At 57.2% G+C, this 18,426-nt stretch overlaps 1 protein-coding gene across 1 annotated transcript; it reads right to left on the minus strand.

The window, feature by feature from the left end:
• Positions 1 to 6,281: 6,281 nt before the first annotated feature.
• Positions 6,282 to 16,760, minus strand: LOC311203096 (scavenger receptor cysteine-rich type 1 protein M130-like; the record flags this gene model as incomplete). The annotated part of the gene is made up of 12 exons (XM_084277731.1): positions 6,282 to 6,341; positions 6,467 to 6,621; positions 8,944 to 9,027; positions 9,448 to 9,543; positions 11,620 to 11,930; positions 12,019 to 12,109; positions 12,542 to 12,856; positions 13,153 to 13,467; positions 13,551 to 13,871; positions 14,547 to 14,861; positions 16,169 to 16,483; positions 16,700 to 16,760. 12 exons carry the CDS (start codon positions 16,758 to 16,760, stop codon positions 6,282 to 6,284), a joined length of 2,439 nt encoding a protein of 812 aa, XP_084133857.1.
• Positions 16,761 to 18,426: the final 1,666 nt, after the last annotated feature.

Consider the following 18,426-nt stretch of genomic DNA (forward strand, 5'->3'; position numbering starts at 1 on the left):
CTGCTGCTGTCAAGTGAGGAGACCTGTCAGAGAAGGAAAAGGCAAAATGAGAAGTCAGAGAACTCTTCTTCGAGGAAAAATTTTTCCAATTCTTAGGGAATACCCTCAGATTGACTCTCTGTATTCAGGAGGACTTTTGACAAGTCTCATTTGGGCGATCTGCTTTGTGCTGGCTTGAGTGTGCCACTGCTGCGAGGAGGGTCAGCTGTGGGCTCTTGAGAACTCAGTCCTGCCTGGCAGCAGTCAGTGAATAGAAGGATGGTGTGATCTCAGACTAAATCCCCTGTGGATAGCAATGAGCTTTTCAGCACTGTCACTCCAGTTTAACCCGTGGGCAGAGCAGAGCTTTGGAGCTTTGGTTTTCTCCTGCCTGTACCTGAGGAGTGTTTCTCCTGTCAGAACTCCCTGACATTGCTGCTGCAGTGCCAGTGAAACCTTCCCCTGAGTGCAGAGTGGGGAGAGCTGCTCTGTCCATCAGCCCTGGTCTCAGCTGCCCCGTGCTGGACGCTCTGTGATCACACCCTGCTGTTCCCTTTAGTACATCAGTGTCTTCGCTGTCGGGGATGTCAGGGAGGTACCAAATCCCCACTGCCACAGCATTTCTGGGAGCAGCTCCTTCTCCCTCCCTGACAATGACTCTGCTTCCTGGAGCTGTCCCTGCAGCTGCTTCTCTTTGCCCATGTCACCTCCCGCTCTGTGCTCACAGACCTCATCCAACCTGCCCTGTGCTCAGCTCTGCTCTGCAGACCCCTCCTGGCATCAGGGCTCTGCCCTGGGAACCTCTGTGTGTGCAGGGCTCAGGAGATGCTCTGACAAGTCCTAATGACCAATGAGTTGGCACTGCCTGCTGCAAAGTTATCAAGAAATCTCAGCTCTCACTTCCCACCCAGTCCACAAGAGCAGAAAATTCAAAGCAAAGTCTTTTTCCCTGGAGTGGAAAATGCATCCTTGGTGTTCTTGAAAAGTCCCTCTAAGTTGACGTGGATCTGCTGGACCTGGGAGCAATTCGGGGCTGTGCAGCACCATTTCTTAGAGCAAAAGGACCCTCCACTGTCCTCCTATGTGTCACACTTTACACCTATAACATATTTCTGCAGCAATGCTGATGGAAGCCCACGAGGCAGGCTGAGTTCTGACCCTGGCAGCAGCAGTCTTTGCCCCAGCACACAGACCCCCAGGGCACAGGGATCCTGCTCTCAAGGACAGCCCTGGGCACCCCTGGGTGCACACGCTGCTTCACACCTCTGCAGCCATGCCCAGGAGAAGACAGCTGTCCTGCCCTGTCCCTCTCATGGGGCAGAAGGGCATCCCTTCCAGGCAGCACTTTCTGGTCCTAGAGAGAACCTGTCCTCCTGACAGACCCCACACACTGCCCCATGTCCCAGCTTTAGGAGATCCCTCCAGGAACAGAACCTGCATTGCCCTGCACCCACAGACATACCAGGCAGAGTGCTGTGGAGATTCCTCCTCCAGTGAGCTCTCAGCATCCATCAGCTCTCTCAGCCTCACAGGTCTCCCCTCGGTGCCTCCAGGCAGTGTCCCCAGCCCTGTGTGCTTGGCAGAGGAGCTGCTCCTGGCCAGAGCTGTCTCTTGTCAGGGCTGCTGGGTTGCAGTGAGCTCCCTCCATCCCAGGAGCCCACCCCAGCTCACAGCAGAGGAGCAGGCGAATACGTCACATACTCCATTCCCCAGAGTGTCCTGTGAGGTGTCCCTGGAGCTCCAAGTAACTAACTTGGAAAGACACTAAGGCTTTACTGACTTTCTCTCCCTTGGATGGGGAGAAATCCTTCTGTCCAGCAGAGTCCTTTCTCCTGATCAAACCAGAGCTGGGCAGAAAAGTCACCTTTCCATGTCTCCCCATCAGACAGGACCCCCTGGTCGCGACAGAAGAGGGACTCTTTCCTCCAGTGAGAGTCAATCCAGACCCAACATCCTTGCTTTGCAGCCCTGGGGCTGGAAGGGGACACAGCTCTGACCTATGACTGCCACAAACCCATTGCAGCTGGGATTCCTCTTGCCCCAGTTTGTGTGGCACAAAAATCAAAACCTTCTGCCATGGAGCTGCTGTTCCCAGCTCCCATGGGAATTACTGGGGGCAGAGGCAAGTTTCCAAGATCCCCTTCTCCATGAGAGTGGACTTGATCTGATGGAAACTGTGTGTCACCCCCATTCACCTGTACCCAAAACTGAAGACCAGGAATGACTCTTTGGGAGCCCATGCCAGAGGCTTCTGCTCCTCATGCACACCTGGGAGTTTGAGAGACAAATCAAGATTGTAGTTTTCCCTGTTATAAATCTCTCCTCACTCCTGTCTTTTACTTCTGAAAACACTTTTCCATACCCATTGTCAGTAGATGTCCAACAGCAGCTCCATCAGCCAGTTCCTCCTCCTGCCCTTTGCAGACACACGGGAGCTGCAGCTCCTGCACTTCTGGCTCTTCCTGGGCATCTACCTGGCTGCTCTTCTGGGCAAGAGTGTCATGATCATTACTGTAGCCTATGACCATCGACTCCACATGCCCATGTGCTTCTTCCTTTCAACCTCTTGTTGAAGTGTATTGACCCAGGTGCTCACCAAAGCTGCTCTATCACTCCCCTTCCTCTGCTGCATAAGTGAAAGAAGATGTAATGAAAGGTCAACATAAGGACAGTGAGAGATCATGTAGAGGTCACTCTCCTGAGTTACTCTCAATAAACCAATACAATTCGTTATCCAATCAAAGAGAGCAGAGGAATGAGAAAGATAAATAAATTAAAACACCCACCCACATCCCCCCCTGTTTTTCCCAGGGTCCCCTTCACTCTCTAATTCTCTCCTTCCTCTAACTGAGCAGCACAGGAGGATGGGGAATGGGCATTGGGGTCAGTTCATCACACATTGTCTCGGCCGCTCCTTCCCCCTCATGGGAGGACTCCTCACAGTCTCCCCTTGCTGCACCATTGGGTCCCACCCACAGGAGACAGTCCTGCATGAACCCCTCCAAGTCCTTCCCACATGGCTTCAGATCATCACCAGACTGCTCCAGGGTGGGTCACTTTAATGGGGTGCCCTCCTTCAGCACCAGATTGTCCCAGCCTGGGTCCTCCACAGCCCTGCCAGCAAACCTGCTCCAGCACAGGCTTCCTATGAGGTCACAGCCTCCTTCAGGTGTCTGCACCTGCCTGAGCACTGTGATGTCTACAGGCTGCATGTAGAATCACTGTTCCACATCATCCAGCATGGGCTGGGGGGGAACAGCCTCATTCACCATGGGCTTCTCCACAGGCTGCAGGGGAATCTCTGCTGTGGGGCTTGGAGGACCTTCTCCCCCTACTTCACTGACATTGCTCTCTGCAAAATTCCTTTACACTTTCTCACTCCTTTCTCTGGCAGCAAAAAGCAGCTGCTAATTTTTATTTTCCTTCTTAAAAAATGTTGTCACAGAGTGGCTATTCACAATGCTCTGCTCCACATGGACAATACATTGTCACTGCCCCTCTGCCATGGCAGTGCTGCTGACCAGTTCTTCTGTGAAATCCCCCAGATCCTCAAGCTCTCCTGCTCAGAAGCCTACCTAAGGTAAAATGGAATCAGAGCTTATTTTGGTTTTGGGTTTTTGTGTTCATCGTGGTGTCCTATGTGCAGATCTTCAGGGACATACTGAGGATCCCCTTGGAGCAGGCACAGAAGAAATTCTTTCCCACGTGACTTCTTCATGTTTGTCAGCGCTGCCTTGTTTTCCCCCCTCCATCTCCTTCCTTTCTCTGGACCTGGTATTGGCATTTCTTTCGGTGGTTCCACCAGCAGTGAACCCCCACATGAGGATCTGTGGGGAACTGTGGTGGTTCCGGGGACTCTTTGGTGAAAGAAACAGTGTTCGACCTTGACAAGATAAAATTGTTCCCTTGAGGGAAAGAAATTGTTCCCTTGAAAGAATGCTGACACCTGGAGAAGCCAACAACTCTGAGGAAGTTGCTGATCACAGATACAGGTCTTGGCAGAAGGAAAGGGCTTTGTGATGAGTGAGAGATGTCAACCAACTGTTTGTTAACACACCTTTAGATAACCACTGATATGAAAACACAGGTGCACTTAGAGGATATAAAAATAGCGAGGTAGCAATGAAGATAGCTCTCTGCTTTTGCCTGCACTGCTGATGTACGTGTCATCTGTCCCTCCCAACGATGACAAGTAACCCCAAGGATGCCGTGTAGATGACGGGATGTTTCTAAGCAGCAATAAACTGCTCATTTTCTTCTGTGCATTGCTGACCATGTAGCTCACATTAGGACCAGTTTGTATTTAGTAGGATTTTTAGTTGTCTTTTTTTTTCCTTCTAGTTTTTCTGAGTTTTAATAACGTGAGGCACATTTATCCCGTTCCTGATGGAGGATCTCCCAGTCACTTGTGAACTAGATGCTCTGTAACAGGAAGCTGTGCTCTCCTTGCAGCTTGTCTGCCTGGCAAGGTGCACAATTTCTCCAGGAGAATGCTGTTGGAGACAGTGTTGAAGGATTTACTGAATCCAAGTGTGCCCCATCCACATCCTTCCCCTCATCCACTGAGCAGGTCACCTTGTCATACAAGGAGATCAGGTTGGTCAAGCACGATCTGCCTTTCCTAAACCCATGCTGACTGGGCCTGATCCCCTGAGGGTCCTGCTTGTGTTGCATGATGGGACTCAAGATGATTTATTCCATCACCTTCCCAAGCACAGAGGCCAGGCTGACAGGCCTGTAGTTCCCCTGGTCCTCCTTCTGGCCCTTCTTGTAGATGGGTCTCACAGACCACCTCAGTCAGCCAGGACTGCTGGTAAATAAAGTGGCTTGTTGAGAACTTCTGCAGTTCTCTCAGTTACATCACATGTATCCCATCACATGCATTCCCCTGGGATTATGGGGTCTTCGGTCAACTTCCCATCCCATTCTTTCCTCTCAGGGCTCTGGCTATCAGGAGACAACTGGTCTTACTACTAAAGTCTGAGGGAAACGAAGGCATTAGTACATCAGCTTTTCCTTTGTCCTCCATCACAATGGTTCCCCCGCATCCAATGGAGGTGGGAGATTCTCCCTGGTTCTCCTTTTGTTATTAATGTATTTATAAAACTAATAACAAGAGGAGGGCCAGGGAGAATCTCCCACCTTTATTGTAGGTCACAAACAAAAGTTAAGAGGGATGAAAAAAATTAGTGTCCTGAAACCTCCCATTGAAGACCAGTAGCCAACCCAGTAACATTGAGGCTCAGGGTTTTCATAGCCAAGAGAACGGTCCTATCAGTGCCTGACATCATTTGGTTGTTCTACCAGCATCCACCTTTAAAAATGCTAAAAAATACATCAGTAGCTCCAAAACAAATGGTGCAAGGGTGGAATAATGTTCTTGGCCTGAAACCTCCCCAGGCAGCCAACTAGCAGTGTCAGTAACCTTGAGGCTCAGGGCATGTCTAGCACGGGGAATGGGTGTAACATCGCCTGATGTCATTTTCCAGCTCTACCAGTGTCATACTTGGAAATGGCTAAACATGTGGCAATAGCTCCTGAACAGAAGGTGCAAGGGATGAAAGATGTTTCTGGGCTAAAACCTAGCACTAGCAGCACCAGTAACCTTGGGGTTCAGGGCATTCCATGCCAAGGTAATTGTGCTAACAGTGATACCCACAGAAGGTGTTGCTAATGAGCCCACCCCTCCTATCCCCCTCCCTGCCGCATTACGCAAATCACCCCCCACCCCTCCGCCCTATAGGAACCCCCCGACCCCTGTCATGGTGCCATCACCCCCCTCCCCAAACCCACCACCCATCACCATGGGCACCCACTGGGCCTCTGCCGTCCTCCTCTTCCTCGTCACCCTCACAGGTGATAAGGGGGTGGTGAGGACGTGGCAATGGGGATGATGATGATGATGATGATGATGATGATGATGATGATGATGATGATGATGATGATGATGGTGAGAGCGGGTGACTCACTGGTGTCCTTCCTCCTTCCCCAGGGCTACAGGTAGCCATGATGCTGGTTGAGTCTGGAGGGGCCTCCAGACACCCAGGGGCGTCCCTACGCCTCCTCTGCAAGGGGTCTGGCTTTGACTTCAGCAGCAACTACATGGTTTGGGCTTCTCAGGAGCCTGGGAAGGGGCTCGAGTGGGTCAGGAGTATTTACATGGGTAGTGTCATCGCAGCCTATGCGCTGTCGGTCCAGGGCCCGTTCAGCATCTCCAGGGACAACTCCCAGAGCATGGTGACACTGCAGATGAACAGCCTCAGGAATGGTGACACGGCCACCTACTACTGATCCAAGGATGGTTATAGTGGTGGTGGTACTAATGCTGGTGGCCCCGACTCCGTCTCTGTGTCCCCACCTACCTGGAGAACACTTTTGGCCCATTATCAGCACTTTTGGACCTGTCTTTGAGTATTTTAAGCTCAAATATTCACCAATTTCCTTCAAAACCTGCCTGTGGTTCCCACCAACCCCTTGAGCCGTTTACCCAGCCCTTGTCTCTTGGAGCAACACGTTGCCCAGCTTTGCCATTCTGACCCAGCTCAAGCTGCTTCAGGCAGCTGATCAGGTTTGGCTCCATGTGGCCAATGGCCAAGGGCTGGGCAAAGAGCTCAAGGGGTGGGTGGGCACCACAGGTCAGTTCTGAACAACAGTGGGAAAGATTTGGGCTGAAAATACTCAAAGTTGGGTTAGAAAATGCTGATAATGAGCAAAAATTGTACTCCAGGGAGGTGGGGACACAGTGACAGGGTCAGGGCCACCTCCAGCCCCAACCACAAGTCCCCACCACTACCATAATCACCAGAACCATCTTCTTTGGCACAGTAGTAGGTGGCTGTGTCACCGTCCCTGAGGCTGTTCATCTGCAGTGTCACCGTGCTCTGGGAGTTGTTCTTGCAGATTGTAAAGCGCCCCTGGACCGATGACCTCTACCATGTGCTGTCACCATCCTTGGTGATAGTCTTGGTAATAGTCTCTTCCCTTCTGGGAGTTTTGGGGAAATTGTGGGAATTAGGGAATTTGGGGGGAAAATAGAGGATTCTGGGGGAAATGTGAGGATTTTGGGGGGATATGAGGATTTGGGGGAATTCCTGGTTCCTTGGGCATGGAGAACATCCTGGAGTGACCAGAGGTGAAGCTGGATGAGTTGTGGCCGGGATTCCGGGAAGAATTTGGGTGAAATTCCAATGGTTTTGGAGTTTGTGCTTGAACAAGACCTGGATCTTTGTGCCAGGATGCCAGGGAGATGCCAGGAGGTGGGGACATGGCAATGGGGTGGTGACCACCATCAGCACCACCACCACCATCACTGGCACAGTAGTCGGTGGCTGTGTCATCGTCATTGACTGATGATGCGTATCGGGCGTCCCAACCATCTCCAGCCCCTTCCCAGAAAACCCATCCCAGGGTCTTTGATGGTTGGATCAAGAGTTGACCCAGTTGACCCAACCCTTGGCCATTGGCCTCCGGCTTTGACGGTTTCCCTCCAACCCCTTTCACCCCAACACTCAACGATCACCACAACCCTCAGCTGGTCACCCCAACACTAAAATGGTCACCCCAACCCTTTACTCCCTCAGTGTCAGGGCATTCTCTCTGTCCCTCCCCCTCCAGAGGATCATTTGGGTTTCGTGACAGTGGCAGAGATGTTACTCTGTGTGGGACTCCACATCAGTGGCTTTGGCAGCAGAGAGGCAGCAGGAGCCCCAGTGAGAAGAGAAATTGGGTTCCCCATTCTGGTTCCCCCACGTCCAGGCAGCCCTGCAGCAGCCCTACTGCTGCCATCAGCTGAGCACATCAGCAGAGGGGGTGCTGCTCTGTGAGGGTGGGTTTAGAAAGGGCACAAATGCCAGACTGGGACAGGGGTAAGGGAGGAGGAGGGGAAACATGAGGAAAGATCCCAGACACTCCAGGGTCAGTGAGGAAGGAGGGGGAGGAGGAGTTCCCTCCCACAGAGTTAAGAAGGAGAAAAATACCCCTTCGTTCCCCAAAGGCTTTAATAGGAACAAGTGGGGAGGCACAGAGTGACCACAGGAGAATAAACAGAGAGCAAACCCCGGGCTGTTTCTGCTGCCCCTGGGAGAAGGGAGATGGGTCCCTGGTGCTCAGGGCTCTGCCAGCTGCACAGACCTCTCCTCCCTCCTGGCTGCACCCAGCTGCATGGCCGGGACGGGCTGTGCTGGCCCAGGGCTCAGGGGCTGCTGTGCACTGAGCTCTGGTGTCACAGCCTTGGTGTCCTCAGGGGGATGTGCCAGAGACACCTCTTCAGCATCGTCATAGCCTGTGCTGTCCTGGGGAGGGGACCAGGCATCTCCCTCAGCTCCAGGGGCCTCAGCACGTCTCTGGGGGTGCAGGTGTGTCCCTGCAAGCAGCAAGGCAGCCCACTGAGTGATCGTCCCACGAGGTGCCCGTCCTGACCTGTACATCACCTTCCTCCCTTCTCCTCACCAGAGGAGAAATATTTACCTCCCCCTCCCACCAAGGGTCCCCCCCCAGGAAAACTCCCAGGGCAGGTTGGTCTATTGCCAGACTGTGGGCTCTCAATATGGCAGCAATTCATCTGGCACCCCAGGAACCCACAGCACTGTCTGTCCCTCTCACCTCCAGGTGCATCCCTGGGTTCTGCTCCATCCTCTGGTGCCCTGGGCATTTCCCAGTCTCCTTGCCCAGACACAGGATCCTCCCCAGGCTCAGAAACCTCCCTGGCATTGTCATAGCCATCTGCTGGGTCATCTCTGGGCAGGACAGGCATGTCTGAAAGGAGAGGGGAGATGCTGACAGTGAGGAGACACGTCCTGCAGAGCAGAGGAAGGGAGGATGTGCAGGGACATGGGCCCCAGACACTGGATTTGGCAGCACCAGAGGATTCCCCTGCCCATATCCTCCCCTGCTGCTCACGGTGACATTGGTGTCCATCACAAGTGTGCAGGGAGGAGAGATCCACCCCTTCCTGCCTCCCATTACCTGGAGCTGATCCTGGACCATCCTCCTCCTCAATGTCCTCATAGTGGGTCTGCATCTTGGTCAGGGACCCCTCTGAGTAGGAGCCTGGAGAGAAGTGATGGAAGTTTTATGGGGTGAGTTCTGCTGACCCAGCTTGTGCTCAGTGCTGCTGGGGACAGGGGACCCACCGAGCCAGGGCTGCATTGGATGAGGGCTCAGGAGTTTCCTTGCTATTCTGGGAAAACCCCAACTCACAGGGGCTCCCAGAGCTGCCCCAGGACAGCCCCTTCCCTCACCCCTCAGCTGACAATGGGATGTAGGGACACACAGAGAGGGGCTGTCCACTGGCTGGGACAGGATGAGCTGGTGAGGATGAAGCTCTTCTCCAGCTCCAAGACCTGGCTGAACCACAGAGCCCCAGTGCTGCAGGGACCTTGGGCCAGGGGGCTGCAGGGGGTCAGTGTTAGGTGGGGGCCAGGGGAAAGAGCCTTAGAGATATGGCCCCCATGAGGGACCCACACCCACCTGACATGCTGAACCTTGGCTGCTTCTCCAGTGCTGGGCTGTACCCGATCTCCTCGTACAGGGCCTCAGGGAAGGGCTCCCAGGCTCGCTCAGAGGCTGCAGACAGAGGCAGGGCTGGCTCAGGGATGTGGCTCAGGGATGGTCAGAGAAGGGATGGATCCTGATCTGCTCCCGCTGCCCTGTTCCCCTGGCTCAGCCCAGGGCTGTCCCCACAGCACAGCCCCACTGTGCTGTTCAGTCACTGCTGCCACTTCCTCAGGAAGGGCAAAGTCCCCTTGGAGATGGTCAGGGGCAACGATACCCTCACACTGTCCCTCAGAGACCCCCCTTGTGCCCCTCTGGACCATGGATCCTGTTCCTGGTGCTGAGCTTGGAGCAGCTCCTGCCTTTCCTCTCCCCTGGAGCTGTCCACTCTCTGCCCAGTGGATCCATTACACAGCCCCTGCCCTGCTGGGGGGAGGTAAGGGTTGGATGGAGGAACAGCCAGGGGTCCTGATGCTGAAAGGATGGGAGGTGCTTCCCAATGATTCTCCCAGCATCTTGCACTCCCAGAGCCCCCTCCCCATCTCCCCAGAGCACTCCCAGTGGCACATCCTCATCTATCCCCCTTTTATCCCATCTCCCCAACCCAGAGCCCTCCCCCCATCTCCCCAGAGCACTCCCAGTGGCACATCCTCATCTATCCCCCTTTACCCCATCTCCCCAGCCCAGCTGTTCCATTTCCCTCCTGGCCCCATCCCAGAATCCCCCCATGTCTGGACTCTCTCTCCCCCTTCCTGCTGGTTGCCCGTGGTCAGGCAGTCAACGGGGTGACACATGGGACTGTGAGCAGCACACACTCCTGTCCCCCCAGCTCTGCCTGTACCACTCACCGACACCCCACAGCCCCCCTGGCCTTGCCAACACACATCTTCACCTGGGACCATGGGGAACAAACCCACCTCTGCGCCCAGCCCTGGCGCTCCACCCTTGCCCAGCCAGGAGGGCCAGGAGCAAGCAGAGAAGGGCTCCCAGGATGATGCAGATGATGACAAGCAAGGACTCTCTCCTGCTGCTGGTCAGACGGTCCCGGGTGGCATCTGCACAGGCAGGAAGCCAGAAATAGCAGCCCCAGGGCTGGGAGAGGTGGGGGGCTGTGACACCACAGTCCTGACCCCGTGACACCGGGGTAAGGGACCCCAGGGGGGAGTGGTGGGGAAGGTCCCACCCTTCTGGGGACTGACATCCCACCTCAGTGAGTCCTTCCCTGGCAAGGAGTCCCTTCCCCCTGGCTGTGGGTCACAGCCCAGCTCTGGGAAGAGCCAGCGCTGACACACAGGGCAGGTTACCTGCTCGGGGGGTTGGTGCTGCGGTCCTGGGTGCAGCTGCAGAGGAGGAGAAGGAGAGCTGTGGGTTAACTGGGATACTGTGGGTAATGGGAATACTGAGGGGCTGGTTACTGGGGACACTAGTGGGGTGGTTACTGGCTATACTGGTGGGGCTGCCATGGGTTTCCCCAACCATTATGCACCCACCCTCAAACCAGTACGAACCCCCCAAAAAAAAATTATATACCCCCCGAAACTAGTATGAACCCTCCAAACCAGTACAGAACTACCCAAACCCCGTTTAGATGCCCTAAAACCAGTAAAAAACCCAAAACATGTATGAAAACCAAGAAACAAGTATAGAACTCCCAAGACCAGTATAAAACCTCACAAACCATTATGAATTCCCCTAAACGAGTATGGACTGCAAAAACCAGTATAGAATCTCCCAAATCAGTATAGAACACCAAACCAGTACACAATGCCCTCAAAGCGGTATGCACCACCAATAAAACCAGTACAGAATCTCCTCAAGCCAGTATAGATCCCCCTGAAAACCAGAATATATACCCCAGAACAGTATAGCACCCCAAAACCAGTATAGCACCCCTCAAACCAGTATAGAACCCTGAAAAATGGCTGGAGAGGTTGGGGAGGAGAGCTGTGCTGAGAGGCTGGGTGTGCAGGTCCTGGGGAGCCTCCCCTCTGACACCCCGGGGGTGTGTGCATGTGTCCAGACATCCCTGTCACATCCCACCCACACTGGCCCTCCTGTGGGGCTGCTCCTTCAGGGGTGGCCAGGCAGGAGCCCAGGGCCCTGCTCGGGGCCACGGGCAGGACAGTGCAGCCCCCGGGAGATGCTCACCCGAGCAGTTGACGGCAGCGTCCTCCTTATGCCGGCAGGCGCCGCTGTCCCCGGGCCGGGCCCAGCAGTGCTGCAGAGACGGCTCTGTGCCCCGGCACTCCACCTGCTCCAGCCAGATGGGGCCCGTCCCCTTCCCAAACGCCGCCTCACCCAGGGCAGACACTGCGGGGCCACAGCCCAGCTGCCGGCACACCACCGCCGCGTCCAGCATGTCCCAGGAGTCGTCGCACACCGTCCCCCAGGAGCCGCGGTGCCAGACCTCCACTCTGCCCCAGCACCCGCTCTCGCCTCCCACCACACGGATCTTCTCCCTGTCTGGAGAAGGCAGAGACCCCTCAGGGCTCCAGGGCAGCAGGCAGAGCCCTGCCAGGGGAGAGAGGCCTGCAGAGGAGCAGCTACCTGTGCAGCTCGTGGAGTTTGGGCACGGGGGATCCAGGGCCGGGGCCGTTCTTGTCTCTCTGTCTGTAGAAGGAAATGCCGTGGTGAGGGGCTGCAGCAGGGGGGTCGTGTGGCAGAGAGCGGGGCTGAGTTCTGCCTGTGCATCCCTGAGTCACTTTGCTCAAGGGAGCAGCTGAACCCCGGTCACTCAGGGGACACACCCGGCAATGTGGGGGACCCTGACTGCTCACCCCCCAAGGGAGCCTGGTTCACAGAGGGCAGGATGGGGGACACTGTTTGGAGCCCTGATGGGTCTCTGTTGAGACCTCCCCTGCAGACACCTCTGCCTCCCCCAGGCTCTGCTGGCAGCCTGGCTGCCCACTGCTGCTGAATGTGTGGGGTCTGAGAGCTGAAGGCTCCTTTGTGCCACCACCAGCAGCAGAAGGGTCTGGCATGGAAAAGCCCCTGTGGGCTGTCTGTGCCTGACAGTGCCCAGAAGGGAGCAGAATCTGGGGATGCTGGTGCCCAGGTGGCTCAGAGTTACCCTGGCAGGTGATGTGGGTCTCATCGCGCAGGTCAGTGCAGGACTGTGGGTGCCAGGGAGCGGAGGGACACTGCCAGAAGGAGGTGTCACTCTTCCCACACTCCACACGATCCACCCAGGCACGGCCAGGCAGCGTTCCAGAAGTGAGGAATGGGTCCAAGGATAATGCCTCCCCACAGCCCAGCTCCTTGCATGCCAGAGACACGGTTTGGAGAGTCATTGAGTTGGAGCAAACGCTGCCCCAGGTCCCGTTATAGAAAACCTGCAGGCGCCCGGAGCAGCTGCCGTTCTTCTCCAGCCTCAGGGCCACAAACTCTGGGAGGAGAAACACCAAAGGGAAGAGGATGGTGCAGGGCTGTAGGATCAGGGGTGCCCCTGACGCCCCCAGACAAGGAAAATGCATAGCCAGACAGTCGCCCTGGCTGCCCTAAACAGACAGACAACCCTTCCCTTCATTGTCTCCCCAGAGATGCCATGTGGGACAGAGAGGACCTGTGCGTGGGTGTCCCCAGCATGGGCTTGGGCAGGGGCTCAGCAGCAGCCATTGCTGGCTCTCCCCTTGTCCCAAGCTCCCCTGTCCCTGGGCTCCCAGCACAGCTCCCAGCACAGACCTGAGCAGATGACTCCGGCGTCCTCTTTGTGCCCGCAGTCGGGCTGCCCCCAGGGCCGTGCCGGGCAGTCCCAGAGAGCAGCTTCGGCCCCCGAGCAGCTCACGCTGCCCAGCCAGACCTGCCCGGCGCCTTCCCCGAAGCCAGCAGAGCCAACGGCCTCCACCGCCCCTCCGCAGCCCAGCTGCTGGCAGACGATGGCGGCGTCGGGCAGGTCCCAGCCGTCATCGCAGACGCTCCCCCAGCTGCCCCGGTAGTAGATCTCCACTCTGCCTGCACAGCGCCCGGGCCCGTTCACCAGCCGCACCCGACGGCTCCCTGCAGCAGGAAGAAGCCCAGCTGCTGTCAGGGGATGGTGCCCACCCAGCCCACAGCCCGGGGGTCCCTGCAGTGCCACTCACCCCGGCAAACGACCCCCACGTCCTCGGCAATCCCAGCTGCCAGCACGCTCTCGGGCAGGGAGGTGTTGCAGAGGGTCAGGTGGGGCTCATGCCCTGCGCACCGCACCCCTCGCAGCCCCACAGGACCCGTCCCTCTCTCAGGCTTTGGGGGGTTGTAGGCTCTCTCTGTCTCTCCACACCGCAGCTGCCGGCACACCACGCTGGCCTCCTGCACGTCCCACTGGTCATCCAGGACTCGGCCCCAGGTCCCGCGCTGGAAGATCTCCACTCGCCCGTCACACCGGCTGCCTCCACCCACCAGCCGCAGGGCCCCGGAGCTGTCTGAGCCTGGGGAGAGCAGCCATGGCCCAGCCTCAGCAGCACCAGAGAGCCCAGAGACCTGCAGTGCCTCTCCAGGCTCTGGAAGCCTGATGGAGCCCTTGAGACCTATTGCCTGCCCAAGCACTCTGCATTGAGCTTCAGGGGCAGCTTTTCTCATGGTTGGTTTCCCAGGGACTGAGCCCTGCTGGGCAAGAGACTCTCTTTGCTCTTGGTGGGGCACAGACACCCAACATGTCCCTGCTGAGGCAGATGGGGCAGCTCCTGCAGGAGGGAGCAGCAGATGGTGGGATGCCCTGGGGATGGGCAGCACCAGGAGAAGCCTTGCTCATCCTCTGCCCTGGCACTGCTGATACATGGGACACCCCACACATCTCTGCCCCTCTGCACCCCTGGGGATCAGGGACTGGGAGCTGGTTTGAACCCAAGTCTGCTGGTGGCTCAAGGGCCTGACCCCTGCCCCAGGAGGGCAGAGATGTCTGACCCTGTTCGGTGTCAGCTCTCCCACCTCAGAGCGTTTAGTCGGAGCAGATCAAACTCTCCAGATCACTCCAGGTGAAGGGAGGGTTTCTCCAGGGAGAAGCTCACCCTGGGCCCAGCATGGGGTCCCTTGCTTTGGGTGGCCATGCCACACCCCAGGGGACGATGGGGGTAAGACGCTGTTTTCCCAGCACTCACCTGAGCAAATGACAGCAGCGTCCCTGTCGTGGGAGCATGGGGAGGCTCCCAGGGCAGTCACTGGGCACTGTCCCAGCTGGGCTTCAGTCCCGTCACAGTGGAATGAGTCTCTCCAGGTGGGGCCGGTGCCTCTCCCAAAACGCCCTCCTCCAGGAAGGGCCTCAGCAAACCCGCAGCCGAGGTGGCGACAGAGAACGTGGGCGTCCAAGAGGTCCCAGTGGGAGTCACAGAGGGTGCCCCAGGTCCCCAGCACCTGGACCTCCACCCGCCCATCACAAGCCGTGCTGCCATTCACCAGCCTGAACCCTGTGTACTCTGGGGACAGAGGAAGAGGGGAAAAGGGGCATTGGTGCTCTTCACATTTGGCAGCTGTAGGACTGGCCAGATGGACAGCCTTCCCTTCTCCTCCTTCTGCAATCTCTTAGTGCTGCAGAAAACCACATCACCCCTCCTGCCTTCAAACCCAGTTGTGTGTCCTGTCCCCATCCTGCTCCCTCCCCCCAGCTCATCCACAGCATTCAACACCCCACCCTGAGTCCTTACTTGTGCAGGTGACACTGGCATCGTTGGCGTGGGTGCAGGGTGGGTCCCTGTGGGACCCTGTGGGGCAGAAGGCCAGAGAGGATTCATTCCCCAAACACTGCAGCTCTCTGTCCCAGATGGAACCAACACCTTCTCCAAAAGGAGCTGCCCCAGGGATGGACAGGGCTACCCCACACTGCAGCTCTTCACAGACCACGTCAGCAGCTTTGGGACCAAAGTCTGAGTCACAGACAGTTTTCCACTGGTTCTTATCACGGATCTCCACTCGTCCTGAGCAGGGGCTGCCCCCTCCAACCAGCCGCACAAACCCTGGAGCAAGCAAAGACCCCTGTGAGTTCCCAGAGCCCTCTGGCAACGTCCTGAGCATGTCTCACCCCTTCTCTCAGCTGGCTACAGGCCAAGAGCCTCACAACCATCCCAGCAGCTCCCATTGGGTGGTGATGGCACAAACACACCAGAGCCCCTCTCACTCCCCAGAAATCAGCACAGCACTGGGGGCTGGCTGTTCTCCCACAGCCACAGGCACAGGCACCACTCAGATAAACTGCTGCTCTTCTGGAGACCCTGGGCTGCTGGGCACGGGCCGCAGGCCCTGAAGCACCCATGGGTGATGGACCCAGGGTGATGGGCCCTGGTGCTGTTGGCTGTGGCAGCCTGCTCTGCACCACCAAGCTCAGGCCCAGGAACCCCTTGGAGCCACAAGAAATGCCCCCCATTCCCAGAGGGTTCTGCAGTGTGGGTGTACCCACAGCCACTGTCTGCACCAGCCCCCGGCTCCAGCCCCCACCCAGGGAGGGGTCCTCATCCAGGGCAAGAGCGTACCGCAGGTGTGCACAGCACCCATCTCCCTGCTTTAGGCACCCACAGAGGGTGGGCTGAGCCACAGCAGGGGTCAGCCTGTTTCAGGTTCCTGCTGGGCTTTCCTTGGGGACCAGGGTACTCAGGAATGAGAATCCCAGCTCAGCAGTGTGACTGGCAACACTGGGTCCTTCTCCAGTACCCCCTTGCTTCCCTGATGGCAGAGCCAGGTCCCCTCCCCAATCCCAGCCACAAAAGTGGGGAATGGGCTGCAGCCTTACCTGAACATGTCACTCCAGCATCCAAGCTGTGATCACAAAGCGTTCGAACCCATACTCTGTTTGCACAGTCAGACAGGGCAGACTCGGTGCCACGACACTCAACATCAGCCATCCAAATGGGGCCAGATCCTTGCCCAAAGTGTGCAAAGTCATGAGTTTCAACAGCATCCCCACAGCCCAGCTGCTTGCAAACCACTGCAGCATCAGTCTTGTCCCATGAGTAATGACACACTGTCCCCCACTGTCCCTGTTGTTTCACCTCCACTCTTCCAGCACAGCGTCCACCACCATTTTCCAGCCTCACCTCTGCAGCCCCTGCAAGCACAAACATGGGAACCTTCCGGAGAGCACTGAACACTAGACCACAGGTCTGGAGGGTCCTCCTTCCCAGGAACCAGTGTGCATGATGTACACTTTCATGCTGTCCTCAGGGCAGTGTCAGGCTCACATTGGTCCCCAAGGCTCTCACCATGCTGGAGGTGCTCAGCTTTAACCCCACTGGGTTATTCACAACCCCACAGCCAGCAGCACCTCCTCCAAACTCAACCACCACCTTCTCCTTCCCACCCATACACTGTGCCCGGATCTTCATAGGGCACAATCTCCCCACAAGCCCAGACCCCCCCTGCAACAGCCCTGTGCCCCCAGACACACAGGGAAAGGCTCAAGTTCAGTTGACTTGAGCACTGTCTGCCCCTCATCTCAGTGGCACCTCCAAAGACACCCCATTCTCAGAGACACCTCGATGTTCCCGCTAGTGCCCGCTGACCCTCTCTGTGGGACAAGGATGCTGCACTTACCCCTGCACAGCTGAACCCAGAGCAGCAGCCACAGCACCTGAGGGGACAGGAGTCCCTCCATCCCCAGCCTCAGCCTCCTGCCCTGCTGGAACAGCCCTGCAGCACCACACTCCCTGTCACGGCTCCTGGGGACCCACAGAGACGACAGTGATGAAAGGGTAATATATCTCTTAGATGCAGACCCAGCTGCATGAGGAGCCAATCAAAGCAGCAGCCCCTTTTTAGTCGTTATCGGGAGGTATCTCCCCTCCGACACAGCCCAGCCCTCCAATGAACTCCTCCAGCTCCGTTCATGACCATATATGAGGGACACAGAGGTCCCGCTGCGCATGTCACGGTCACTGTGGCAGGGGATGGTCATGGGACAAGCTGGGTGTGGAGGAGAAATGGGTCTGTCCCCGCTCGGTCCCTGCTGGGGGCACTGGGAGCAACGAGCATCTCCTCTGCTGGGCTCATCCAAGAACCCAAGGCCAAGAACGTCCAGGCACCGCCAAGCCGTGGGAGCCACGGAGCTGGGACTGCTGCGGGTCTGTGTCAGGCTGGAAGGGAAACAGCCCCTGCTCCTGCTCCAGCCCCGCTGTGCTGGGAGCAGCAGCTGGGACAAGCCCTTGGCCAGGAGCAGAGCTCCAGCCCAGGAGTGCTGGCTGGCCCCTTCCTCCCCGCAGAGCCCCACGGCGGGTCCCTCGCAGGAGGAGCCCGGGCTGGGCCATGTCCCTGCCCTGGCAGCAGACACGCAGCCCAGGGGCTCAGCCGTGTCCCTGGCTCTCAGCGTGTCACCCAGGGGCCGTTATTCCCCCCGGGCAGAGCGGGAGCTGGAGCCTGCAGGTGCACAAACCACAGCCCACGTGACCTCGCAGCGCTCGCCCTGCTCCCCCCGGGCAGCAGCCTGTGGTTTCCTGCTGGCACCGTGCCCAGGCACATCCCTGCAGTGCCCTGAGACAGCCCCAGCCCCACTGCTCCAGCCCCACTGCAGCTCCTGAGCCCTGGGATGCCCCTCTGATGCACAGGGCTGCTCTGCACCCAGCCCATGGCCACGGGCTGCCCTCGGCCATGTGACCTCACACCCTCCTGCTGCCACCACTCTCTGCTCCTCAGGTCAAGGGATGGTGACCTCACTCACCAGTCCCTGTGTCCCACGGGGGTGGGTGCTGTGTGCAGGCTTCTGGGGATGATGGTTCTTCCTAAAAGCCATATTTGGGTGAGGCCCAACTCTGCTTTTGATGACATCAGAAGGGCGCCCACAAGCCATGTGCCAATTAATATAACTATAGAGAAAACTGCAAAGAGCACATGCTGAGAGAGAAGAAGACATCCAGCCTTCATCCCTGAAGACCACCAGAAGACCCCCTGAGTGTCCCTGAGCATGCTCTGTCTGGGAGGAGTTAATGGAAATGGCTTCCTGGGAGTAATTTGCATCCCCCTGCCTTGCCTTAGCAATGTACTGACTGTGTATATGGA

The sequence above is a fragment of the Gallinula chloropus genome, assembly GCF_964237585.1.
Source record: "Gallinula chloropus genome assembly, chromosome: 35".
Classification (NCBI taxonomy): domain Eukaryota; kingdom Metazoa; phylum Chordata; class Aves; order Gruiformes; family Rallidae; genus Gallinula; species Gallinula chloropus.